Source organism: Calidris pugnax, unplaced genomic scaffold, assembly GCF_001431845.1.
Source record: "Calidris pugnax isolate Ruff unplaced genomic scaffold, ASM143184v1 scaffold127, whole genome shotgun sequence".
Lineage (NCBI taxonomy): Eukaryota > Metazoa > Chordata > Aves > Charadriiformes > Scolopacidae > Calidris > Calidris pugnax.
In genome coordinates, this window is record NW_015090883.1 from 333,824 (window position 1) to 361,563 (window position 27,740).

At 45.0% G+C, this 27,740-nt stretch overlaps 2 protein-coding genes across 3 annotated transcripts in view; one reads left to right on the top strand and one right to left on the bottom strand.

The window, feature by feature from the left end:
- LGALS3 (lectin, galactoside-binding, soluble, 3) lies at window positions 1-7,009 on the top strand. Its single transcript, XM_014947015.1, has 7 exons — window positions 1-71; window positions 3,279-3,320; window positions 3,459-3,482; window positions 3,771-4,151; window positions 4,344-4,432; window positions 4,666-4,834; window positions 6,754-7,009. The coding sequence occupies exons 3-7, from the start codon at window positions 3,465-3,467 to the stop codon at window positions 6,907-6,909; spliced, it is 813 nt and encodes a 270-aa protein (XP_014802501.1). The 5' UTR covers window positions 1-71; window positions 3,279-3,320; window positions 3,459-3,464; the 3' UTR covers window positions 6,910-7,009.
- A 1,687-nt stretch (window positions 7,010-8,696) lies between these two features.
- The window catches only part of DLGAP5 (discs, large (Drosophila) homolog-associated protein 5), a 30,481-nt gene continuing 11,437 nt past the window's right edge, over window positions 8,697-27,740 (bottom strand). For both annotated transcript variants that reach the window (XM_014947000.1, XM_014946999.1), the window contains 17 exons: window positions 27,257-27,465; window positions 26,576-26,668; window positions 24,943-25,027; window positions 22,752-22,859; window positions 21,548-21,618; window positions 20,042-20,337; window positions 19,511-19,632; window positions 19,296-19,428; window positions 18,829-18,914; window positions 18,056-18,216; window positions 16,459-16,551; window positions 15,061-15,280; window positions 12,827-13,076; window positions 12,440-12,488; window positions 10,772-10,940; window positions 10,417-10,466; window positions 8,697-9,136 (listed from right to left, as the gene is read on the bottom strand). In XM_014947000.1, coding sequence (XP_014802486.1) covers window positions 9,014-9,136; window positions 10,417-10,466; window positions 10,772-10,940; window positions 12,440-12,488; window positions 12,827-13,076; window positions 15,061-15,280; window positions 16,459-16,551; window positions 18,056-18,216; window positions 18,829-18,914; window positions 19,296-19,428; window positions 19,511-19,632; window positions 20,042-20,337; window positions 21,548-21,618; window positions 22,752-22,859; window positions 24,943-25,027; window positions 26,576-26,668; window positions 27,257-27,465 — 2,318 coding nt within the window. In that variant the 3' untranslated portion in view covers window positions 8,697-9,013. The remainder of the gene's footprint in view (window positions 9,137-10,416; window positions 10,467-10,771; window positions 10,941-12,439; window positions 12,489-12,826; window positions 13,077-15,060; window positions 15,281-16,458; window positions 16,552-18,055; window positions 18,217-18,828; window positions 18,915-19,295; window positions 19,429-19,510; window positions 19,633-20,041; window positions 20,338-21,547; window positions 21,619-22,751; window positions 22,860-24,942; window positions 25,028-26,575; window positions 26,669-27,256; window positions 27,466-27,740) is intronic.

Consider the following 27,740-nt stretch of genomic DNA (forward strand, 5'->3'; position numbering starts at 1 on the left):
TGCCACCGGTTTCCCGTTGACTTTCCAGTCCCAGGAACCGGTCACCACCGAGAGAGTCGTCGCACCCGAGGGTGAGTGGATGCTTCCTCCCCCCGCGAGGGTCCCGAGTGGGGTTAAGGCATTATTACCTTGCAAAGAAGGGGTTAAGGGTGGGCTTGTCCCCTTCTGGGTGGGAGTGGGAGGTGGGACACGCTCTGTGGTTGTCTAACCACCAGCTTCATGGTTCATAAAATACTCGGGGGGGTGCCTGGGGTGAATATTTGGGAGTTATTAAGGCTGTTTGCAGCTGGCAGGGTGGGGGGGTGACCCTGCCCGTGCCCCAAAAACCACACGGAAGGGTGTGGGAGGCTGGAGACACCCCAGAAAGCCACTGCAGAAATAGCACCGAAGGGGAGAAAACTTCTCTTTCTTTCCCAATTAGAAGTTTTTTTCCACTTTTTGCACGAATGTAGGAAATACTTGGGGTGCTCTAAAAGTACCTGGGGTGTTCCCTGTGGCTGATCCTCCGTGGGGTCGGTGAGAGCTCAGGGAGCTGCTGGGGAGACATGGAGTGAGTTTAATTTTGGCAGCCCAAAGGGTGTTGGAAACCCACCTTTGAGGCACTACCCAAGGGCAGAGCTGCCCCGGGGGTTGCAAGTGGGAGAAAAACCCTTCCCGTGCCCCCAGCAGCCGATAAACAACCCCATTTCCAGGGGCAGAGATGTCCAAGAGTGACACCACTGCAGTGACAGGGAGAGGAGGGGGTGACCACCTGGCTCCGAGCTCGGTGACAGCAGGAATAGTGGCTTATTTTCAAGAATTTGGTTACAAATATCAAATTCCCCCCTCCCCCCCAGTCCCTGCAGGGAGACTCCTGCCGCGCCGTCCCTCCAGGGCTCAGGCAATAAAAAAATCTGTGCAAGGGAGAAAAATCGCTCCAGGGGGAAGATTTGGGGCCGTGCCCCATAGGAGTGGGTATTGCCCCATGTTGGAGCACCCCAAGTCATCACAGTGGCTCAATCAAAGCCCACCCAGTTGGATCCAGCCCTGGGGAGTCTGCAGGAGCTCTGTGACCCCCCCAAAGCTTCACCCCAAGAACAAACGGCCAACCCAAGGGCTTAAAAATACCCCAGAAGGTAAATAAGAGCTTTGGGAGACACGGGTTGTTCAAACAGCAGGAGCTGCTGGTTGAAAGAGCGGCTTAAAAACCAGGGGGTGGGGTGAGGAGGCTGGGTGTCTGCTGGTTGTGGAAAATTTGTGCGTGGGGGGGTTGTTATTCCTCGGGCAGCGCGGCCAGATTTGCCCTGACCTTTGTGTCTCCGAGTGTTTCTTTCAGAGACAATTCTCCTTCTCTGCTTTCAATTTGGAATTTTCCTTTTCTTTCCCCGTTTCTGCCTCTCCCTTCTTTTTTTCTTTTTTTTTTATTTTTTAATTTTTTTTTTCCCTGTCCTCTTCTGAATGCTCCCTTTGACGGGAGGAATCCAGCTGTCCCAGGGCAGGTCTGCGGCGGCGTTTGGCCCAGCTGTGGACTCACAAAACTCGTCAAGCAGCTTTTATCCCCTGTCCCAGAATGGCTGGTGGCACGTGTGTCCCTCCTGCTGTCCCCTCCAGCCCACGTGGGGCCAGCAGGGTTGCGTGGGGGGAGACCCCCACCCATGGGTGCCACCCTGCTCCCACCTGCTGCAAATGTGTTGTGGGGTGGCTGCGTGTCTCCCGATGCCTTCTGCTGGTTTTCCAGCCACTTCATGTTTTATTGAAATCTTCTCTGGGATGATCTTGTCCTGCTTTGGACTCGATGATCTCCAAAGGTCCCTTCCAACCCCCACCGTTCTGGGGTTCTGGAGGGCCACAAAGATGCTCAGGGGCTGGAGCATCTCTGTGATGAGGAAAGGCTGAGAGACCTGGGGTGGTTCAGCTGGAGAAGAGAAGGCTGAGAGGGGACCTCATCGATGCTGAGCAGTAGCTAAAGGGTGGGTGTCAGGAGGATGGGGCCAGACTCTTCTCCGTGGTGCCCGGTGACAGGACAAGGGACAACAGACACAAACTTGACCATAAGAAGTTCCACCTAAACATGAGGAGGAACTTCTTCACTTTGAGGGTGGCAGAGCCCTGGAAGAGGCTGCCCAGAAAGGTGGTGGAGTCTCCTTCTCTGGACACATTCAAACCCCACCTGGACACGTTCCTGTGCAACCTGCTCTGGGTGGACCTGCCCTGGCAGGAGGATGGAGGACATCATCTCCAGAGGTCCCTTCCCACCCCTGCCGGTCTGGGATTCTGTGATGGTGCCTCGGGGAGGGGGAAGTGGGTAACACCAGCCACTCTGCAGGACATAAACCACTGTGGGGGTGTGGGTGTCACCCAGAGGTCCTGCACAGCCAGCTGGCACCCCACAACTGGGGCAGGGAGGTGACCCTGTGTCTGCTGGAGGCAGAAAGAACACCTCACCTCCTGCTCTTTGGGGTTTTTTCCTTTATAAAAGGTGTTTTGAGGCTGGAATAAATCTTCCTGACCGGGGAGCACAGCAGACCTGGCACGGCACCCCGCAACTGGGGCAGGGAGGTGACCCTGTGGCTGCTGGAGGCAGAAAGAACACCTCACCCCACTGCCCTTTGGGTTTTTTTCCTTTATAAAAGATGTTTTGAGGCTGGAATAAATGTTCCTGACCGGGGAGCACAGCAGACCTGGCACAGGTGGGGGTTTTGGGGGGTATTTTGAGGGATTTTTGGGGTTTTTTTTTTTGGCTCAAACGCAGAGCTCCACACCGAGCTTCATGGAGGATGTGAAGGTCCTTGCCTGGTTTGTGGTGCCACATGAGCAAAGAGCAAAAACCCACCACAAACCCCTCCAGAGGCTGGAGGGAGCCGAGGGCTCTGGGGGCAGAGCAGCCCCAGGTCCCCACTGCAGACCTGGCACAGGTGGGGGTTTTTTGGGGTATTTTGAGGGATTTTTTGGTTGGGTTTTTTTTGGCTCAAACGCAGAGCTCCACACCGAGCTTCGTGGAGGATGTGAAGGTCCTTGCCTGGTTTGTGGTGCCATGTGAGCAAAGAGCAAAAACCCACCACAAACCCCTCCAGAGGCTGGAGGGAGCCGAGGGCTCTGGGGGCAGAGCAGCCCCAGGTCCCCACCGTCCCCTGTCCCCTCCCTGCTTGGCACCAGCAGCGTTGGAAGGTCACCCATGGTGTTACATCAACATCAGCCCCGCAGTGGTCCATGTCATCCCGGGGGGGGGGGGGGGGGAATTTGGGCTGGATTCACCCCCAGAGCCGCTCCTGGTGGTGACCCCTGGTTTCTCCTCACAGGTCTCAGAGAAGAGTTTGTTCTGCAGCACCAGAGCCCAGCAGGTATGTGATGGGGACCTACCACTTTCCAGCCCGTTGCTGCTACAAACTGTAACTCTTTCCCCAAAATCCCTATTATTTTTTTGGATGCTGCACGTTAAAAATGACCTAATCATCTTTTTTTTTTTTTTTTTCTTCTAGGAAAAAATGTCAGACGGTTTCTCCGTAAGTACAGCTTGTTTTACAAAAAAAAAAACCACCCAGTGGGGGCTGTGATTGTTTCATTGCCTTGAAGTGGGGACCTTTGGCCGGGGTGGGAGCGCGGCGTCACCAACCTGCCGACTCCCCAGATTACACCAGTGCTTACTGGTTTTCTGGAACCCTCAGCCCTGGCCCTCAAGTGAGGAGCCGCTGGACTTACGGCCATGAAAACCTGGGTGTTGGAGGACTTGACCTGTCCCCAGGGCTGGTGTCACCCCCCCCTAACCCTCCTCCTCTCCCCTCTGTCCCCAGTTATCCGACGCCTTGGCCACCGGCAACAACCCCAACCCCTCTGCCCCCCAGCCCCAAGGCTGGCCCTCTTGGGGGAACCAGCCTCCAGCTCCTGGGGGCTTCCCAGGCTATCCTGGTCCTCCAGGGGCTTATCCCGGCGCCCCGGCAGCACCAGGAGGATACCCTGGAGCACCAGGAGGATACCCTGGAGCACCGGGAGCATATCCTGGAGCACCAGGAGCATATCCTGGAGCACCAGGGCCATATCCAGGAGGACCAGCAGGACCAGGAGCATATCCAGGAGCACCAGCGGGACCAAGCCCGCAACCCATCCCAGGACAACCGCCCAGTGGCCCTGGATTTGGGACACCCACTCCACACGGGGGACAGGCCCCTCCCATGGTAAGGACTCCATCCTACTATAAGGGTTTCTGGGTCTTTCACTGCCTTGATTTTGGCTTGGCCACAGGAGGGACCTGAGGATGGTGGTCACCATGACCACCATGGGTGGTCACCATGTTATGGGGCTGCCCCGGTGTGTTGTCCCATCGGAGGTGGTTTTCTGCTGATGCCAAATCTCCTGTTGTCTCCTAGAAAGTGCCCTTTGAGATGCCCCTGCAGGGAGGACTCGTCCCTCGGCTCCTCATAACCATCACGGGGGTTGTCAACCCCAACCCAAACAGGTACCGAGGCTGGGAGGGGGTTCCGTAGAGGGGTCCATCCTGCTGGAAGCAAGTTCTAGCCCCTGAATAATACCCACCTGATGTAAAATCAAATATTACGCTAAAAAAAGGTGTAAATCGCCCAAAGGGCTCTATATTTGGGGTTTTTTTCCTGCCCACTCGCTGCTGGTTTTTAGGAAGCAGAGCCTGAGGCTTTTGCAGGAAAAGCAGTGGATCCATTGTTGCCGTTGCAGGTTTTCCTTGGATTTCAAGAGAGGGAACGACGTCGCCTTCCACTTCAACCCCCGCTTCAAGGAGGACAACAGGAAAGTCATCGTCTGTAATTCCATGTTCCAGAATAACTGGGGAAAGGAGGAGAGGACGGCTCCGAGGTTTCCATTTGAAGCTGGAAAACCCTTCAAGGTAACAAACAAACCACTTGAAACTCAGTTTTAATGGAGTTTTAACACCCGGGGGGGTTGGTTGGGGCTGTGTAACAGGACCTGCTGTGAGGACATGGATGCTTTTGCACAGGAATTGGCTTCCAAAGGTGCTTTTGGGGCAGTTTCTGGGTTCTTTCTTGGTTTCCAGCACAGCAGGTCCTACCACACCCCTCGAGCTTCTCACCCCCGCCGGCAGGTCCAGGTCCTCGGGGTATAACTTCTCCCCACTTCCATTATTCCCATTTATTATTAAATCCTCCTTATTTAAAGCACAAGGGCAGTTGTTGGGGCAGGTGTCTATACCACATTTCCCCATTAGCAGCTGTTATGAAGAACCCACAACAATTTATTGTCCTTTAGACAATTATTCTCTCACCTGAGAAGGGGAATTGGGAAAAACAAGGAAACTCAAGGGCTGAAACATAAACAGGTTTGATAGAATAAGGCTAAAAAATTAACACAGGGTGAGGGGTAATGGTTTTAAACTGAAAGAGGGGAGATTGAGATAAGATATGAGGAAGAACTTCTTTGCTGTGAGGGTGGTGAGAGCCTGGCCCAGGCTGCCCAGAGAAGCTGTGGCTGCCCCATCCCTGGAGGGGTTCAAGGGCAGGTTGGAGGGGGCTTTGAGCAACCTGGTCTGGTGGGAGGTGTCTCTGCCCAGGGCAGGGGTGTGGAATCGGGTGATCTTTAAGGTCCCTTCCAACCCAAACCATTCTGTAATTCCATATTGATCCCAATCCCAATAGAGAATACACAAGGATCATACTCCATCCAGCACTGGGGCAATGAGTTCTCAGGATGGCAACCATCAGGGGAGAGAAAGAGAGAAAGAAAGAGAGAGAAAGTATTGATCCCAATCCCAATAGAGAATACACAAGGATCATACTCCATCCAGCACTGGGGCAATGAGTTCTCAGGATGGTAGCCATCAGGGGAGAGAGAGACAGAAAGAAAGAGAGAGAGAAAGAGAACTCCTCAGCAAACTTTCTGATTTCTCTGGAATGTGCTGTTCATGAAATGATGAAATATGAAAATATGAAATAACCCTGTTGGCAGCTCAGGTCAAGTGCCCAAGTCTTGCTCCTCCTCATCCATGCACCTAGTAACCTCTAAACCCCTAAGATCTTGAACTCCACATCTCAGAACTAGTGATAAAGTACATTTTTTCACAAATTCAGACACTGGACTCTTTAAAAAATACAGTTTTCATAGAGTTGTAGAATGATATAGGGTTGCAAGGGACCTCTGGAGATCATCTAGTCCAACCCCCCCTCCACAGAGCAGGTCTACCCAGAGCAGGTTGCACAGGAGCTTGTCCAGGTGGGTTTTGAATGTCTCCCAAGTATCAGAGGAGACCTTGCCAAAAAGTAAAATTATTGAAAGGAAATTGTGTTGCTCAAACCAGGCCAGCAGCCAAGGTCTCTTCACCAGCTTTTTCTCCTGCAAAGTTGGTTCACCTGTGATGAGGACACGGCTTCTCACCATATGAACTGTCAGAGACAAGAGGAGGCAGAAACCACGGGCTAAAACCTGAAGGAGGAAGAGTAGGACAGGGCTGGGAGGAAGGCAGAGCTCACTTGAGTTGCCCTTCCAGCTCTTCCATCTGCCACTGGGGTGGACTGGGCTGTCAGCAGCCTTTGGCCAATGCCAACCTGCCTAAATCTGTGGCTTAAAGCATCTTCCTAAAATAATTCATAGAATGGGTTGGGTTGGAAGGTAGAATGGGTTGGGTTGGAAGGGAGCTTAAAGACCATCCAGTTCCAACCCCTGCCCTGGGCAGGGACACCTCCCACCAGACCAGGTTGCTCAAGCCTGGCCTTGAACCCTTCCAGGGATGGGGCAGCCACAGCTTCTCAGGGCAAAATCTGACGGGTTTGTCTTCTGGGGGTTGTGTTTCAGCTCCAGATCCTGTGCGAGATGGATCACTTCAAGGTGGCGGTGGACGACGCTCACTTGCTGCAGTACAACTTCCGCGAGAAGAAGCTGAACGAGGTCACCAGGCTCTGCATCGCGGGGGACATCACTCTCACCAGCGTCACCCCGACCATGATATAACTGCAGCTGGGTCATTAATTAAGCTGGGTCATTAAGCGCTTGAGAAGTGCCTTCTTCTGGGAGCATTTTGAGGTAATAAAATGTACTTTCACAAGTAAAAGTTGTTTTGGGTGAGATCTCAGAAGCCGTGACGTCCTGCAGCGACCTGAGCTCGGATGTGGAATTTTCTGAATTCTACGTGCTCCGCAGTTGGAATGAAAAATTCCTCTTTCCCTGAGAGAATGGAAATAGGGAGGCAAAGGAGCGAAGCTCATGCCTGTGGGGAGGAGGAGGAGGTGCAGGATCAGGCCCTGAATGGGTTTGTGGGTGATTCACACAAGTGTCACCACACTGGATTGTCCTCTAGGAACCATGGGAGAACATGAGCCTGCCATCCTGACCAGAATTAGGTATTTGGAGAAGGGGTTGAGAGCTGCAGGATGGAAAACCCTGGGATGGGGCTGGAAAAGTGACTCCTCTCTGCTGCTCCCTTCCCTGGGGGCATCCAGTTCATACCAGCCTTACGTCCTCCACGGGACGACGGGTCACAAGCCTTGTGCCTCCCTCCCCTTATCGCCTCCCTGTGAGTCAGGACCAGTTTCAGGGGTGGGGAAGCTTTATTGGCAAATTCACCTCGTGAGTCAGGCTGGTAAAAAAAGAAAAGAAAAAAAAAAAAAAGGCTGTTCTTTTCTCCAGTGAGTCATTCTCCGGGTCTGCAAAAACAAAACCAGCACAACAGCCTCCCTTTGCCGTGTCTCACCCTCTTTTATAACAGTCGCCTCGATTCTCCTCCGAGATGCCAAGTTCCAACAAGCCCAGTGTTGAAATTCCCAGCAGCTCCTGGCTAACAACAGCTTAAGTGCCCATGTCAGAAATTCCTCCTTCACCAGAATTTATTGGGCGGCGTTGAAGAGTGAGAAGAGCAGGGAAGTCACCCAGAGCTATTTGTTTGAAACTATCCACGTCCCTGGAGTTTAGTAGTGGAGAAAGTCGGGTCCAGCAGGAGTAACACCAAGTCCCCCCATCAGCTTCTGCTGCTTATTTCTGCTTCCAGGTTAAAACTGGAGTCAGAGGAGCTCCACCAGTGGCAACACTTTCAGCTGAGGGATCTGAATGACCTTTGCCTGGTTTAAAATCAAGGCCAGGGGAAGAATGTGGGTGTGTTACACTAAAGTCAGCACTATAAGAAGGAGAGCAGGCAGGTATTTATTAAAAATATAATATATCCGGCATGCTCCTGCTGCATAAATATATTACAGTCCAGATCAGAGGATGTAGAAGGACCAACATGGGAGAAGAGGCTGAGGTTAACACGTCAGCTGTTCAGAGAAAGAAGGTAAAAGTGTTTTCATATGAAAGAGCAAAGAGAGAATAGGGTTTGGCTCGAAGATACTCAAGAGATGACTGTGTCCTTAAAGGAAATAATAATCAATGCCTATTTCAACACACTGCCAGGAAAAGATAGTGTCTGACTTGGAAATCACTATTCTAAGATCTTCTACTCTTAAAGCCGGGGGTTGTTAAACCCCAGGAAGATTCTCCCAGGAAAGAATTCCATGCACTGAACCCTCCTGCAGCTGCTGCTCAGGCAGAGCCCTGAACACACAGAGTGCAGGAGCCCGGGGGTGCCCCAGGCTCCCCCCAGCAGCCATGGGGGAGGAAACGGTGCTCGGGGTGGGGGGCAACAGGCTGAGTCCTCCCCCAGAAGGTGCCCTCGCATCAGGAACAGCACACAGGCAGCGCTAGTCTGATAGGCATCTCATTATTATAATAATAATCATTCCTGAGGTAAGGACAGGACAGAAAAATTCAAAGATGAGTAGTTTTATAACTCAAAACAGGCAGGAAATCCGTGAAATGATACAAAAATAAAAACATTTCAGGTTGTAATAACAACATGCAATCATGGGATAGGGCAGGTGAAACCAACAGACGCTCCGCAGAACTTACGGTATGTGGTGGCAGCACCCAAAATATTACAAAATATTTTAATAAGCTCCACTACAAAATACTACAGGTGCTGGTTGGCTCCGAACACAGCGCGAGGGTAACAGACTGCATTCCAGATTATCTCCTGGGGGTTTTGGTTAATACCATTTACACCTTTGGAATTTCGAGTCACTCCTCATTTTTCCCCAGAGGAAGAAAAGGGAGAAAATATAATCAGGTCATCAGGGGCTTCGGCTGCTGCCAACTTCTGGGCACGGGTCCTGAGTGGAGTGAAGGGAATCTCGGTGTCCAGCATCGGCTGTGGAAGAAATCAGAGCAGGAATTAAGCTTTCAAGGAACAATTAACCTCTCTGCAAACCACCGCTGCAATGACACAGGACAGAAGCTAACAGCAAATTCCCCTTCCGCTAATGACATCTTTATAAAAAGCAGACACGTGTGCTGGCTTAGGTACCACACTGATTCAAAGCAACAGCCACCAGAGCTTTCCCAAGTGACATTTTCCAAGCTTATTTCCAAACATAAGATAAGAATCATAGAATTGTTCAGGTTGGAAGGGACCTTTCAGATCGAGTCCAACCATCAACCTAACTCTGATAAAAAACCATCACTAACCCATGTCTCTAAGCACTATGTCAACCCATCTTTTTAAATCCCTCAAGGGATGGTGCCTCAACCCCATCCCTGGGCAGCCCATTCCAATGCTTAAGAACCCTTGCAGTGTCAACATTTTTCCTAATATCTAACCTGAACCCCCCCTGGTGCAACGTGAGGCCATTTCCTCTTGTCCCATCACCTGTTCCTTGGGAGAAGAGACTGACCCCCACCTCTCTACACCCTCCTTTTGGGGAGTTGGAAAGAGCAAGGTCTCCCCTCAGCCTCCTCTTCTCCAGGCTGAACACCCCCAGCTCCCTCAGCCTCTCCTCATAAGACTTACTCTCCAGACCCCTCACCAGCTTCGTTGCCCTTCTCTGGACCCGCTCCAGCACCTCAATGTCTTTTTTGTGGTAAGGGGCCCAAAACGGGACACAGCCCTCAAGGTGGGGCCTCACCAGTGCCCACCATGGTCCATTTCAAGCAGTAATCTGTATCTTTCCACTTGAGACCCAGGAAACTGTTAACACCCAAACTCTTTTAACAATTTGAAAGGTTTTGCACACCTGCTTTTCCCTGTTGAATCTTACTTTGAAAGAAAGTAAGATCAAGCTATAAGGAAAAAGGGATAGGACAGACCTGGAAAACTCCAAGAAGGAAGTGGAAGGAAAAGACCAAGCCTTTTATTATGTCAGGAAATATTTACAAGGAAATCCACCAGAAATATAATGTAAAGGATCAATCTGAGAGGAATCAGACACTCTCCTGTTACACGTCTTGATTGATCCTCATCACGTGCAACAAGGAATAACAGTGTGAGCCCGAGCAGGGAGACAGGAATCGGGGCTTGGGTTTAGAGTAATTTATATGAACTGGCTTGATAACATCTCAACAGTTTAATTGACTTTGTGATTCTGTGGGCAAAGTGAACAGTTCTGTAACACACAGATTCTCTCAGTCAAACAAACCTGAAGGTCCACTCACCGTATCAAAAGGATTTCCGGCAATGGGTGTCAAACCACTACATGAAACATCTGAAAAATAAGAATATTTCATTATTTTTAAAAAAAAAAAGTTAGTTTGACACTGCCAGAGCTGAAAAAAAAACAGTATTGCTTCTGCGTTTATTGAAAAGACACCCCAAACCCTAAACTGTCTGTATTTACTTCAAATCTTTTATATTGGCTTGCTCCCTCACGTATGACACATAAATCAACCCAGCTACTAGGATGGTGATTTCAAAGAGTAATATTTCCTCTATCATAAAGACTTTATAATAATCCTAAGGCCCCAGCAGCCCCACACAAACTATACGAAGCAGCTTGAAGGTGTTTGATACCTGTTTGATGTATTTTTGATTCTCCAGACTGAGCAAAGTCCGTCTCTGTGCAGGTCTCCTTCTCCAGACCGCGCACGACAATATCTTGTCCTTCTGGTTCTGCAGCACACACTTCCATCTCTTCAGTCTCATCCGTTACTTTTAATTCACTGCTGGAATTTTCCAGCACCTGAAAAAGAAAAGAAGTTCCTCCTCATGTTTAGATGCAACTTCTTATACTCCAGTTTGTGCCCATTTCCTCTTGTCCTGTCCCTGGGCACCACTGAAGAAAGACTGGCCCCATCCTCCTGACACCCACCCTTTCAGTATTTATAGGCGTTGATCAGATCCCCCTTCAGTCTTCTCCTCTCCAGACTAAAAAGACCCAAGTCCCTCAGCCTTTCTTTTTAAGAGAGATGCTCCAGGCCCCTCATCATCTTTGTAGCCCTCTGCTGTACCCTCTCCAGCAGTTCCCTGTCCTTCTTCAACTGGGGAGCCCAGAACTGGTCCCAGTGCTCCAGATGGGCCCTCCCCAGGGCAGAGCAGAGGGACAGGATGACCTCCCTCCACCTGCTGGTCACACTCTTCCTGATGCCCCCCAGGATGCCATTGGCCTTCTTGGCCACCATGGCCATTGCTGGCTCACGGGCATCCTGTTGTCCACCAGGACTCCCAGGCCTTTTTCCACAAAGCTGCTCTCCAGCAGGTCAGGCCCAAACACCCTCATAGGCTTGGTAAGATCTTAGAGAGTACAAAGGAATTTCTTCCATGTGAAAGAAGACTTGGAACTTAAAGTGCCCAAAACATTCCGAGGATGTTCTCTAATGAGACTTTACCTCAAGGAAAACCTATCAGCAATACTGAAATTTAAAGATTATCATGGTTTTCCCTAGAGCACGACATCACGAACAAGCAGTTTCTCATTTGACACGGAAAGGATTAAGTAAAAGGTCATGAGAACAAATCAGTAAGCGAGATTATTATTTTAATATATATCTGGGGAGGTGGGAGGAGGAAATGACTGCTGTAGTCATGCAGAGATCCAAGCAGTAACAAATAAAATTAAGATACTCTGTTTCCAATGAAAGGCACTAAAGGATGATTAACTGCAAAGCTCTGGCTGGCATCGAGTAGCGCAGTGAATCATGGAATCATATGAACTATGGAGGCCACATTCCTGTGTTTCTAAGGCTGCTCAGACACAGACAGGTCACCAAGTCCTCACACATTTCAGGGTGTGGATTCCTGAACTCTGATACTTGTATTGGTAACACTGCTCTTGCTTTAGGATAACAGCCCAACGCTCTGCTACGGCAGTGTGAGCACCCAGAGAGAGAAAATACCACTGTTGCCTTTAGTCATAGTACCCAAATGCAAAAGAGTTTTATAAAAATTCACACCAGGAAACAGTGGCCTTTAAAGGAGCATTGTTTGCCCAAGTGACAAGTGTCCACGTACAGCAGCCAACAACAGGCAGCTCCCAAAGAGCTAGAGAAGGTCCCCAAAATGCAGCAGTCCCTATCTATGTCCGCACTGAGAAGGACAAAGCACCAGCCTGAGGAATACAGAAGATCTTGATGGGGGTTTTATCAGAAATCCAAGTGTCTGGGGCTAATAAAAATAACTTCATTCTTTTGTTAATAATAAATAAACTATTTACTGCACATAAATTAACAATGCATGACTTACCTTAGTTCCCTCTGCTGTGCCAGCAACAGGACTCTCTTGGATGGAAATGCTGAAAGGGAAACAAAAACGTTTTCATTCTTCTCCATCACCTTCATCGATCACCTTCAATCATCTTCTGACTTATCCAACTGCTCTTACAATTTGTTCTGCAATTACGTTCACTTCTTTGGCACTGGTCAGCTATATCAAGTCTTCTGGATAAAAAAATAAACTTCTGTCCTGGCAGCAAAATTACATTTGGGCAAAATTCAAAATACACAAGGACCTTGCAACCTTTATCACTGTCAAACTGGAAGGTAGGCTTACTGGGTAATATTAATTCTTTCAGGTAAAGCTATCAAATTCTTTGTACAAAAAGTTAATTAAAAGCTGCTTGAACGCGTCTACCTTTGTTCAAAATAAATAGCAGGGAGTTCTTCCGGTGGGGGAGTTTTTCCAGTGGGAAATGGGTGCATTTTCAAATTTTGTGCTGGGTGGGAGCCCTCCAGCCCAGGTGTAGTGTGATTTGCAGTCACATCCTCAGGGTTCCCAAGCCCAGAAGGAACCCTCCGATGCAAAGCTCTGCTGGATGATCTGGGAGTTGCCTGTTTTCCAGAAATCTGCTGGGCAGATCTGCGAGGTGTCTTTGACAGCACACCTGAAAAAGGGTGTTTAATGTTTCGTTACTACAGCAGTTTCTAGCAGATGAAATGAACTGTTTTGTTTGGATTTTAGCTGGGAACGCTATTGCTTTCTACTTGCTGAATGCTCTTACACAAATATTATATTGAAATCTTACAGACATTGCAAGAAGAAACTGAAAAAAGGTGACAAGAGCAGGTCAATAAGTTACAAAACTACCTTAACTCCAGCTAAACGATTTAGTCATGACCATCCCTTCACAAAGAACCTGTAATAGTGAGACTTGCCGTCATTAATTTCCACCTTTCACATCAGATAATTTTAATAGAATTAAAGTTACACAGATTCTGAACTGATTCTTGTAAAAGATTCTCTGCTAGAGCTTGCTTCAAACCGGCTTTTCAGAAGGTCTCCTCTGCTAACACGAGGCATACGAAGAAACTGCTAGTCTTGTGATGAGGAAACAAGTCTGCACCAAAAATAAAGTGCGAAATTCAAACCCAACTTATGAGCTAGAAATGGGAGACGAGCAGAACGGCTCCCAAAGAATCAAGGATTACTGAGGGGGACCCAGAGTTTGCCACGAGTGTCGTGCATGAGACTTTTCCAGCTCCGTACTCCCAGCCAGATGCACAAGGGACCCTTACTCTTAGGAACTTGGATTGGAAGCTGTTAACTCAGCTGCGATCCACAGTGAGTGAGTTGGGACTGAAAGGGGAACCTACAAGGCAGATGTTGGACTATATTTGGGGTACTAATATCTTACTCCCGGGCGACATATGCAGTATAACAAAGTTGATTGTGACTCAACATCAACAGCTGTTATTTAATGCCCACTGGCAGGCTGTCTGTCAGGAGTCGGTAGTGACGGTCAGGGCACTACACGGGGGTCACTGTTGAGGAGTTGATGGGTCTAGGGCCTTATTTTTGAGCAGAGGCACAAGCGTTGATGGGGGCAGAAAAGGCAAAGGAAGCAATGAGAGTAGCTTCAAGCTCCAACAGGGTAGGTTTAGATTGAACATTAGGAAGGAATTTTTCACCAAAAGAGTGGTCGGGCATTGGAACAGGCTGCCCAGGGAGGGGGTGGAGTCCCCATCCCTGGCTGTGTTTAAGGGCCGTTTAGATGCAGTGCTAAGGGACGTGGTGTAGGGGAGGACTTTGTAGAGTAGGGTAGATGGTTGGACTCGATGATCCCAAGGGTCTCTTCCAACCTCAATGATTCTATGATTCTATAAGAGCGCCTGGAGGATTCCCTTCCTATATGGGTATTAAGCAAGGAAGAGAGAAGCCATTTGGTTTGTTTATTGATCGAGTAGCAAACACCATACAGGTGGCCGGGGTGCCCAACTATCTCAAAGGCACTATACTAAAGCAGTGTGCTATACAAAATTGTAATCCAGCCACGTGTAACATCTTGGCAACATTACCAGGGACACGGACCATCGAGGAAGGACTAGAAAGAATGGCACAGGTACCTCTGGGGTCACAGGCAATGTTAGTTGAGGCAGTAAAGGAGTTAGGGAATGGTTTAAAGGAACACACACAGCCTACGCAGAGTCAGGTTTTGGCAGCCCTTGCTCCAAAGGAAGCTTGCTGATCACTCCTATTGAGTGCTCATGTCTTCCCTCCGTTGCACCAATAAATCCCAGTGTCTTACAACTAGAGGCTATCAGCCTGCAGCGACGTTGAACTGATTTGCCAGCTAAGGCTGGGAACACTCAGATTGAAACCTCGTTGTTAAACACATGCTGAAAACACATGAACCAGCCGCTTTTACCTCTCTAAGCAGAGATTTGATGTTGCCGTTATCATTCTAATCAGCACATTCATGTAGAACAGTTTACTTTGGATCTCTGACGTAATTAACCACCAGCTGAAATATTGTGTCCAGTGCTGGAGTTGTATCCACTATAAACAGCCCAATTCCTCTCCTCAATGAAGCTGGTTAAACTTTCTTCAATGCTCTCACCTCACAGAAATGGTGATTAAGCTTCACCCACCTGGAAAGGTTTTCACGGGGCTTTCAACCCTGAAAAATACCGCGTCAAAAACCACTTTCTCTACTTCTGGTAGTTTCTCCTGCTGTGTACAATCAGCAGCTCCGTCGTGCTTCATTTTCTCCCTCAGAGCTGCTTTTACAGCAGCAAGGCGGTTTCGGGCAGCCGTTCTTCCAGCCGCTCCCAGCTTTGGTTTCGACCCTCCATTTGGAACAGGCTTTTTCTGAAATTGTAAGAAAGTCTCAGTCACATCTGGAAGCTTTGGATAGAAGCAATTGCACAGGAATATCTACACGGCTGCTGCCACACTCAGAGACAGCACCATGTCAAGTGACACGCTGGTGACAAGCTCTCTGTTCACCTCCAGAGTCCCCTGGACTGCCACTCAACTATTGAGGTGGTTTGTGATGATCATATTAAGGATTTTTCATATTAAGCCTGCAGTTCAGAAATACTAAGTACAGCTTTTTTTTCCCCTAACAGAGCCAATTAACATTTTTTAAATCAGTGGGATACAGGGACTCCTAGTGGCAGGGAGATAAAGTAACCGCAGGACAGAGCAGCCAGCCAGTGCCATCACCCCTGGCACTCGATTTTTCAAAGGAAGTTGTGTGTCTTGTACGATCTGCTGGGTTCTGACATTTACCAGCAGCTCACACAGACCCATTCCCTCCAGTTTCTTGTGCCTGGAGCTTCTTACTGACCTTCATATAATTCTTACCATTAGTTGAGCAGTCTCAGGGAAATGGATGAAGTTTAGGTGATGTGAACGTGACTTGATATTCAATCAATTCTATATTCCAACCCAAAGAGTGATCAAATAGCTTACATTAAAGCTTATTTTGCAATAAGCACTAACTTATTTTGGATCAGATCCACTTATGTGTAGACACTTAGTAGTTTAATGCTACCCATGGTGCTGTCTTAATGGGACACCGTTATAATTTAGCACTCAAGGCTCAGAACTGGCAGTCACTGCCCAACTCCGGTGCAGTTTCCTTTTCTGTTAAGTCAGTGCCAACACCAGTGGCCCAGTGAAAATATTCTACATCTGATGGGTAAAGCTTCTCTCCTAAACTTACCAGACTTGCCTTATTAGCAAAGACTCCAGTGACTCCTAAAGAGTCGCTGTTAATTCTAATCTTTCCAGCCAAAAGAGGTAACACCACAAACACCAACTAATACAAGTGCACTTGGGAGATGCAAGGGAGAAGGGTGCATCTAGAAAGGAATTTCACTGAACTCTGAGACATTAGCATCTAAAGCAGCCAGATGAGTAGGGCTTTAGCCTCTCTTAAGAAGAGTATTCATCACTGCAATAGCAGCTTATTAGTTATTTTCGATACCTCAATGCACTGTTGATGCAGACTTGGCAGACAGGCTTTAGGGACTAATTCTTACCTTGACAATGGCTTTGCTTGGGACATCAAGTGGTTGCCACTCATTGTCTTGAAGCTTCTTCAGATTCTCAAATTTTTTATTGACGTCTTCTATCTATTGGAAATCCCAGAAAAGTCCAGGTTTAATTTTAAAGACTTATCAGATTCACAATAGAACAGCGTTTCATAAAACCAGGTACTACATTTAAGGAGAGGTATGCATTTAGATACTGCAACCACTATTAGGTATTAAACATTCTCATACAGGTAAGGTGAAGGTCACGGTAACATACACAAGCTTCAGATTAGACGACAAAGCCAGTCTTATTTCTGCAGTTTAAGGGTTACTAGGGGAGGTATAGAATCATTCAGGAAGATTTGACATCCACAGTGAAGGATCTGCTTTACAACCTGCTTGTGCTCAATTTAAGCACTTTGTCAACGGCTGCATTTCAGGAATGTGAAAGAACATGTTGCCTAATAGTCTTTACGCCAAAAAAGCCCGAGTCTTCCATTCTGTAGGAAACACCTCACGTGAGCTTGCTTGCTCTTTTAAACGACCATTCGTGACAAACTGGCTCTGCAGCTTTGTCTCCTCCCTGACCAACACACAGAGCAACAGCCTTGTTCTCCTCAAGCTTGGTAACAGAGAGTCTCGCCTCCTTTGTGGGTAAGGCCACACAAGGCTTTGTTATTTGCAGAGGACCACTCACCGGAGTGACAAGTCCTTTACATCCTCCCTGAAACTCAGAGGACACAGCCAAAATACAAATGGGAAAAGGGGCAGAGTTAGCAATTCTGCTACTCCAAGCTTATCAAAAGGAAAAGGTGGGGATGCTCAAGAGAAACTCAGAGCTGCTCCCAGGTAAGCACAGGCAAACCCTGTTTTTCAAGTTATGGTTTTTAGTAAAGTTCCCCTCAACTATCTCTAATGCATAAGGAGGTCAAGCCCTTACATTTTCTGTAGGGGATTAAAGACCTACGACTAGGGCTTTAACAGTCAATCCATCTTTGCGTTTGATTTAACTAGTTACAAATATCCTTTGTTGAATGCCTTTGTTGTTCAACAAATCCTTTGTTGAATTTACAAATGCTGTCGAGAGCCATTCTGATAATTTAGAATATTATATTTCATTCTGAAACCAATGGAAGCATCAACAGAGAAAGCTAAGTGAAGGTTTTCTACCACCTGAGCTCACCCCTAAATAAGGTTACTGTAGTTTTTGCATTATTTTCATACTGAAGCCTGGAACCCCTACTTTTCAGGTGAGCTCCAGGAATTTTCCTAAAGCTCCCAGCTTTTGGTCCAGATAGACATGGTGACTGTATCCCCAACTCCAAGCCAGAATAAGACATGCCTTCATTGCAGAGAAAAACAATATACAGAGCTCACAAGACAACACAGGATGAGCAGATCCATGAATCATAAATTATAGTATAGCAGATGGTATTATTCACTATCACAAAGTGTTAAACAAGGACCTGCAATTTTTTTATATATATATATTAAAAAAAAAAGATAGCAGAATCTGAATATTCAAAAAGCAAAAGAAGAGTTTCAATCCACTGCTTGTAAATAACCTCATTAACTTTATTCTAGTAGGTTAATAAGTAGATACCTGAAAATTAACCATGTCCCAAAATCCATCTAAGTCCGTACATGTCGTTTCTTTTTCACCTCGTTTGAATTCACAATTATCCACCAGTCCTTCAAACTGTTTAAACCTTTCTGCTATGAGCAGTCTTGTCTGACCAGTTGTGGTGCGAATAAGATCTTTAGCTGACGAGAAGACAATAAAGAAAGCGTTTGAATCTTTGAATATTCATCATTTCATAATTGTTTTAAATAATTATTTGGAGAGTCTGGAATTTGTTTATTGATTGAACTATGTTCATCTATTACAGACCTGCAGTACAATTCAGATGGAGCACAGCTATCAATTGAACTGCTCTAAACTTGCTTCTTTCAAAAAAAATGTATGTTAACTACCTCTTTAAGTCTTTCAGATAAGCATTGGTGAGTCATCTTCATTTTCCCAGGTAAGGACACATTAAAATCTAATTTTTTTTTTTTTTCAAATCAGCTTGGTTAAAGCTCATACCTTTAAATCCACTTAAAACTGACAACAGAAAAACTATTTCGATACGCGCTTTGTTCACTTTAGTGCCAAGCACCATCCTGTCAAGTACTACACCTAAGTTTTAGTATTGGGAGATGAAGCACACCTTTTTGTCTTCGGCCAGATACAACTCTAAACTTTATATAATACGATTTTTAATAAGTGCTGTAGACAGTGCTATTCTGCAAATATATTCAAATACACCTAGTTCCCCTCCATCCCCTTCAGTTACTGTAACACCCCTTCTAGTGCCTGTTACAGTTTAGTCTTACCATCCTCTGGGATGTCCAGTTCAATCTTTCCGTCCCACTGGAGGCACTGAGACGTCAGCCTCTCTGTCTCAGACCGAAGAATATTTCTAAAAATAAAGGGAGAGTGAAAAAAAACCCAAGTTTTTGGAGAATATTCTAACTGCTGTCACTGCTTGTGACTGTAAACAATTCCTATCTTTTTGCTTTGAGAGAAAACAAAGAAACTCTGTCTGCGAGCAGAAGCCATGAGACTTTGCTGACTGAGATGTAATTTCTCTTCTACTGCTTTCAATCTTGTTTTCTTTAGGATAAGGTGTTAGTATCCAAAATTTTATATTCTTTACTTGCACAACAATATCAAAGGGAAGACTTCCCTTGCACTCGGCACTGGTGAGGCCCCACCTTGAATATTGTGTCCAGTTTTGGGCCCCTTGCCACAAAAAAAAAGACATTGAGGTGCTGGAGCGGGTCCAGAGAAGAAAACAAACCTGAAATAGGGCACATCATGCACTTCTTCTTCTCTTACATCATCTGACTTCACCTCAAGCGCTGTTGTATCTGGAGAGATGGGAATTGCTTCACTTGATCTCTGAATGGGAATCTTTTCACCTGATTCACTTGCTGAAAAATATGAAAGGCATTTGTTCAGAATCTGGGGAAAACTAGAAACATTAGAGCAATAAACTAAATGCAAACTTCCCACCTTTTTCTCCTTTCAAATTCGTAGTGGTTTCCTGTTCTTGAACACTGTCACCAGCAGGTGAAACTTGGCTTGTTAAATTGGGCTCTGGTGCCTTAGCTTCACTGGGTTTTTCAATTATATTACTGGAAACAAACAAAAGGTACTTTTAGAGTTCAGACACATTGAGAAACTGACATCAAATCCAGCCAGGTACACAAAAATGCCCCATTTGGTAGGCTGTCTTACACTCAACACCAGAGAAAGCCAGCAGTTCCTACTAAAATTAATAAATCTGTGTATAGTTACATAAGGCACAAGTCCCTAATATATGGAGCTGCTTTACTTTATGGCATAGACAGGATTATAGATCATATAGCTTTCTTTGCTGTTATATTAAGACCACATTTGATTAAACAATGATAACATCCATGATGATCAGGTGTTTAACATCACAACAGTTTGTTACATCATCTCTATAGAAAGATGATGCTTTTCTGTGTCACCACAGAGAGGTTCACCTGCATTTTAGGCCATTAGAAGAAAGAAACTTACACTGGAGATTTCGAAAAATCCCAGAAGGCATTAGGTGTCAAAAAGGCATTTGCCCTAGAAGGAGTCATGGGGGTAACTTTGTAGGTTGCTAATCCAGTTAATGGCTGAAACACAAAGTTTTGAGGAGCAAAAGAGCGTGTTCTGGGTCTCCCTGAAGCAGCATTAGTTTTGTTTTCCGCTGAGGTTTGTTCCTGCTGAAGTTCTACTGACACTGAATGTTTAGAATCAGCTGCAGAATCTTCCATCACCGCATCCAGTTGAGCATTTTTATCCCCTTCATGTTTAGAAGGAATTACCTGTAACAGCACAAACAGACAAAGCAAAGGCTACGTTATCAAATCAATAAAGTGTTTACTCTTAGGCAAGGGCCGAATTACAACATGACTGTCTGAAAGCCAGTTTTGGGTAAGTCGCTTTCTACATCAGTATAACCATACAGGAGCCATGATTTACCAACCAGCCAAAAGAGCTTAGAATGTTTCTTCCAGAAAATATGCATCTTCAGCCCACTGAAAGTCTTTTTATAGTTTAGATATCCCTGCTTGGAATGTTAAGCCTCGAATTCAACTCTTAACACACTTGTCAAGAGATGACTGAGGTTGCAGCAAGAGTTTGCTGCCCATGAAAAGGTACTTAACGAAGCGAAGATAAAGTGCCTCTTACCTCCTGTCAGTGAGCATGATGGTACCAGTTTTAAGAGAATACTGGAGCACAGCTGCTGTTATGGGAAGGGGAGTGGAGATGGAAGGTGTGAGGGAGACATGAGGTGAGTGGGAATGGTGGAGCACAAAGGAGGAGAAAAAAATCATGGATGGTTTTTTGCACAGGACTCTCAGGGCATGAACACACACACAGAGTGTTTGGGAACCCGGGTTGAAGGGCTACAAGGAATTCAACATGTTGCTGTCTCTATATAGAGGCAGAAAAGTTTTGCTATAGCAGTCACACCAAGAACCACAATGATTGCCTTAAATTCTGATAAATCATGTCTACCTTGCAGAGAGAAGAACTTTTTATTCTCTCCAGCTTCATTTTTTGGTGGTTCAAAACCTAAAAATGCATTTATTTCTTAGCTTCTGGAGTCTCATCATCTCAGCAGGACAAGGACACATTCAGACTGTGTTTCAAAAAGGAATGAACTGCACAAAATTTACAAACACTAGATAAACCCAGCAAACTAAGCAGGCCTTTTTTTTTTTTTTTTTAACTAGATGAACATCAGACATGAGATATGACACCTAACAGCTTCTTGTGTAATTTAAATCATTGTCCAGATCTTGAGTAGGATTCAAGTCATCCATATAAGCAGACTAAATTTAATCGTAGTTTTAAAAATATGGCAATATAAAAACATACAAGTTCTTCCCAACACCTAGCTTATTAGTGAACTTATTACTTCTATGCCTGAACACAACTATATTTGAGCTACAATCACACTACAATTTGTTATTATATGTTCTTAAATTAGTTTTATTACTTTTCCATGTCAAATATTAAATGACCTACCTCCTTGATGTCAGGTTTGACTGCTTTCTTCTGCTTTCCTCCATTTGCTGTCTTTCTCTGTGACTGGTTACCTAGAGTAAGAGAAACTCCCAAAGGTCAAAAAGGCATGTGATTAAGACAATCTTTCACCACAAGATTGCCATAAAAAGCCCAGTGGTTAAAGACAGGGAAAGACTGTTTTGTTTCTTGAGTGGGAGGTGGCCGGAGGGCAGCCACCTAATTGCAGAAGTTCATTCAAAAGAAAACCTGGCCTAAGATTTAACATCCTATTGAGATTTATCACCAAGAAAGGAAAACAGATTCATTAAGTCATTAGTCTTTAGATGTTGTCATATACTAAAAATAAAAGTCACCTTATTTCCTTAAAGGCTAATCAGTGTCAAGCCCATCTGAGTTCAAATGTTTTAATTTCTGTATGGCATAGCATTTCTAAGGGTGAGTTAAAGTCAATAGTAACACAGCTGGGCTTTCAGCTTAGGGGTTAAATTCTCTAACCTATAATACATTCTCTATAATACAGGGGATGCTCTACACTACAGGATGTAGTGTAGAGGGATGATCTACACTAAAAGTTTCCTCTTCAGCATCCATCACATTCCCCTATTCTAGTAAACAGAGAAACGTGGATGAAGAGAAATTATGGATCTGAAGAACATGGGCTCTCATCTCTTCCAGAGGCATCTGTTCCTGATCACAGGCCTAATAGTCATATGTCCTTAAACGGTGATACACCAAACTGGCAAACTTCTACCAGTCTGGGTTTGTCTTTCAGTTTGCAATTACCATATGGATATTGATGCTCCACACTGATGGGTTCTATGGGAAACTGTCCAATGTTGGTTTCAAAATCTTGATTTAAATATTAAAATAGAGTTCCAGATGAGAGTCTAAGTGATGCAGTGTTTAGTCCTTTTCTTACATGACAATTTGGCATGATTTACATACAGTCTATCTACCCAGAGGAGATGGTTATACAGTAGAACACAGTGTTCTAAGACAGTGCAGAACAAGCTGATCTGTGCCTCTACAGCACAAGGAGTGATATAAGCAAGACTCTAAAGACAACAGAGCTGTCTTAGTGAGTCCAACAGCAGCATATAGATGTACAGATGTTGTTTCCAGCCTTCACATGTCCAATCCTAGATGGTATCTCTCTACAGCACACTTATCTATCAGGCTGGACTGTACTCACGGCCTCCCTTACCAGCAGTAGCCGCAGCTGCTGTTGTTTTCAGCACCTGCCCAGCTGCAGAGGAGGCTGATCTGGTGGTGATTCCTGCCTTTGAGGTCATCTGGACAGCAGGCTGAAGCACTGTAAGAAATGTTAATTCCAGAGATTGCAAAGCTTAATAAGAAGCTGCATTCAAATCATATAATAGAAAGTTTTCATCTCGTAGGAATCAGAAAAGTGCACTAGCAATTATTAACTGGGTTAGTTTGCTAGAATTAACAGAGGTTTTTTATTTTGTCAGCTCAGTGCTAAACAGGGACAGCAGAGCTCAGCCTTGGCATAAAGGCAACACTCTGAAGGACCTTGATTGAAGAAGGTTTTGTTGTACAGTAGTACTTCCAGGACCTAATAACATCAAGGTCCCAGTGTGCCAGATGCCATGTACAAGCTGAAGGAACCCTTCTCAATGTCCCCTGCCATCAGAGCTTTTAGAATAATGACTTGCCACAGTTATTTGCACAAATGGTGCAAACCATCTGTATAACAAAGCGAAGCTCTGATCATTATATTAAAGTATTCTAAGACCTGAATTTAATGTAATCTAGTAAAGCATTTTTAAAATTCAGAGAAACGCCACCCGACATATCTTCTAAAATTAGATTAAGATGTATTACCCAACTTAATAATTTTCATCTTTGTATTTCAGTATACTGTTTTTAATTTCCTTCAAAAAATGATAGCATTGTCCTGCACAGAAAAAAAATAAGATTAATGGGAGCTCTTCATTTTACACGCTCCGTTTCTATACCTGCCTGAAATCTATTATCCCCACTCAGTTACTGTCAATGCCAATTGTGTTTTTAACATCATTCTAATTCCACAGAGCTGCAGCTTGACAAGCTGGGAAAAAAATTATTGGATAAATAAGTACAATGTTTGATTTATCCAAACATTCACTTCCCTAACCTTTTTAAACTAGTGTTTAAGCACATACAATGTATATTCTTGATTCAGCAAAAAGCGCTATCAAGTCTACTGGATGATAATTGAAAAAAAAAAAGTTTTAATTGTCATATCAAACACTGATAATAGAGCTTTTCAGTAGTCATTGAAGGCATGACTGAAATTTATTTAAATTAAGGTCTACTGCTTGCTGATTTAATTAAGTTAACGACGTGAAAGTCATTTCACTCTGAATCACTGCATATCTTGCATTAATGTCAGTATTTCACATGGCTTAGCCTTATCTCCTTAAGGCAAGGATCTCGCTGTGCTATCAGGAAGAATTTCTAATCCAGATATTCTCCTCTCTTAAACGAAGGTGTCAGGGGCTGGGGTTTTCTGTGTGTTTTGTTTTCTTCAGAAACATACGCAATTGTCACATAGAAAATCCAATAACTGAAGAGATACAGAAGGGGCTGTTGTAAAATACAAAAACATAAGCTTGTACCTGTCATTTATATAGAAGACAATCACACATTTACTCAGTTGCAATAGTGTGGATCAGAAGATTTGGGTCCTGCCTCCACATTAAATAAGTACGCTAACATGCTCTACCCAAAGGCTACCTTTTCCAAACCTTTTTCAATGCTGAGTTACACAAGCAGTTGTATTTAGAGACCCCAGATAACAGCATGTCTGCTGACAGAGAGGAGAAAGACTTCACTGAAAGTATTTAGAGCTGATTCAATCATCTATTCTCCAGGTTACCCACAACAGCAAGGAAAATTCATATTTTACTTGTATCAGCTATTCTTCATCTTTCCGGGTGAAGTTACTTGCTCTCCTGCAATAACAGCAGCTACTCCATGTGATATTCTTCTTAGAGACATACAGGAAGCTCTGCACAGCTCCAAATGCTGAAACAGCAATCATGCAATTCTACCTACTGACCCTTTATTCTTTTCCCCTCTCGTAGGGGGAATAATCAATAACCAGGACGGCATTAAGTACCCTACACTCCCTTTTCCCAGCCTATAGAGGCAACAAGTACATGCAACACCCAGAGACACACACTTGATGATCTGCCAGTTGCTGTCCTTGTCATAGCTGGTAGGGATGGCCATCCTGAAAACTCCTCCTTATTTTCTACACGCAAAAATTTCCTATGGATCTCTCCCAGAGATGTTCCTCCCATAACGTCACAACTACTGACTTCAGAAAAACACAACCCATCATCATCATCCTCTCAGATTCAGATGTTGGGATTGTACTACTTCCATACCTTTCTTTTTTTCAGCTGCTTTATCTGTATCCATCTGTTTACGTTCTGCTTGTGTGGAGCGCACATTATGCCCCTTGGCACAGACCTACAAGAGAAGAACGTTTTTTTGTGAAGTTTCACATTTCCAGAAAAGAAGCAGCCTAATTTCTTTCCTCATCTTTCTATCCTAGGGCTCCAGTAAAACAAATGGTCAAATAATTTGGCACAAAGGGCTTTAAAAAATAAAGAGACATCAAGGATAACTTAGATAGCTTGTTTTAGACATGCGTTACCATGCATTATCCAACTAATTAAGCAGGTTGATGAAGTATTCTATAAACAGCTGGCTGCAGTCTTCCAAAAGCCAGCCCTTGTTCTCATTGGGGACTTCAGCCTACTGGATGTCTGCTGGAAATAGCTCGTGGTAGGACTTAAGGAAAAAAGGAGGGTTTAGCTCATGGTAGGACTTAAGGAAAAAAGGAGGGTTTACCACCTTTGGATGAGGGAACAGGCAACTCAGGAGGAGTACAGAGATCTTGTTAGGTTATACAGAGAAAAAATTAGGAAGGCAAAAGCCCAGCTGGAACTCAACCTGGCCATTAATACAAGGGACAACAAAAAAAAGTTTCTATAAACACATCAACAAAAAGAGAGTCAGGGAGAACGTCCATCCCTCACTGGATGCAGGGGGAAACATTGCGACCAAGGATGAGGAGAAGGCTGAGATACTTAATGCCTTCTTTGCCTCCATCTTTAATTGTCAGACCAGCTACGGCCAGGGTATTCAGCCTCCTGGGCTGGAAGATAAGGATGGTGAGCAGAACAAATCCCCTGTAATCCAAGAGGAAGTAGTTAATGATTTGCTTATGCACCTGGACACGCATAAGTCCACAGGGCTGGATGGAATTGACCCAAGGGTACTCAAGGAGCTGGCAGGAGAGCTCACCAAGCCTCTCTCCATTATCTATCAACAGTCCTGGTCAACAGGAGAAGTACCAGATGACTGGAGGGTGGCCAATGTGATGCCCATCTACAAGAAGGGCCGGAAGGAAGATCTGGGAAACTATAGGGCTATCAGCCTGACCTCGGTACCAAGAAAGACCATGGAGAGGATCATCTTGGGATGTGCAGGGCAGGCAAGGGATCAGGGCCACCCAGCATGGATTTATGAAAGGGAGGTCCTGCTTGACCAACTTGATCTCTTTCTATGACCATGTGACTCGCTTTCTTGATGAGGAGAAGGCTGTGGACGTTGTCTACCTGGACTTTGGTAGGCCTTTGACACCGTCCCCCACGGTGTTCTCCTGGAGAAACTGGTGAATCATGGCATAGACAAGTGTACCCTTCACTGGATAAAAAGCTGACTGGATGGCCGTGCCCAGAGAGTTGTGATTAACAGGGCAAAATCCGGTTGGCAACCGGTCACAGTAGTGTCCCTCACGGCTCAGTTTTGGGGCCAGTCTTGTTTAATATCTTTATTGATGATCTAGATAAGGGGATTGAGTGTACCCTCAGTAAGTTTGCAGATGACACCAACCTAGGTGTCCTTTGAGGCAGCACTCAACTTATAAGTGTAAAACCCTGAGTTATGGCCTGAAGAATAATTGCATCCTTTTCTCTAAATTTATTACTGAAGTTGATATAATAAACAAACCGTAGAGTGCTTCGTTGCAGTTGGTATCAGAGTTTTCTCCTCTTGGTTCTTGGCCTTCGATCGAGTAATCCTCCCGGAGTACGCAGGAGCTGCCTGGAAACATCCCCAAGGAAACAAGAGTTCATAGAATGGTTCGGGTTGGAAGTGACCTTAAAAATCATCTTGTTCCAACCCCAGCTCCTCCCTCCCCCCAGTCACTGTTAAGAGAGGGCAAGAAGCCTAAATGTGAAAAGCAACGTGCCCGTGCAAAATGAGTCAAATGTGTAATTTGAAAAACTTTCCAAGTCAACTGGACTAAATAGGAACAAGTTACCAGTTCTAAAATAGCTCAGCCATTTCATTTGTGGCTAAATCAGTCCAGTGTTTGAACCGAGAACATAAATACAAAAGTCAACATATCACTGGTACCATTTCCAGCTTTGTTTAAAAAAAACCAAAAATTAGCCAAATTACTCTCTTATTGTTCCTTACTATAAATATTTATAAAGTACTTACAAAATAAAATGTTTATTTGGCAAAACATACACATTATTTTTTATACAAATAGATATTTTAATATTGTATACTACACCTACTTAATTTTTGAGTTATTTCTTATTACCTTCTCTTTAAATATCTATTTGTATACAAAATAATTATTGTATACTACATCTACTTCTTTTTTGAGTTATTTCTTATTACCTTCTCTTTTGGCTTCACTGGCACTGGTTCTTCAGGTACAAATGAAAGAAACACAGGTGCAGTTGGTTTGTATAACCCGACTTTAAACACCCCCTTTTTTGCTTTCTCTCTCTGCTCCCTCAGTTTTCGAAGCTCCTTTTCTTCTTTATAGCGCTGGAGCATTTCCTTGCGCTCGTTCATTCTCTTGGTGGCTGCATCTGTAGATTGTTCTGAAGCAAAGACGACAGACAGACACGTTATAAAATCTTGAAGGTATTTTTCAGCCAACTGTAAATTTTCAGCCAATACTGTAAATTCATGTCCATTTGACAGAGTAAAGGCTGTTCCTGCAAAGTTACTAATACTAACATGCGCACTTTAACTACTTATTAATTATTAATTAATGCCCAATCATGGACTTACAAAAATACTTTTTTACCTTCTACTGAGCTTATCACAATAACAATTATTCTACTATCCAGACAGGTTTTGGTTCCCAGACTGT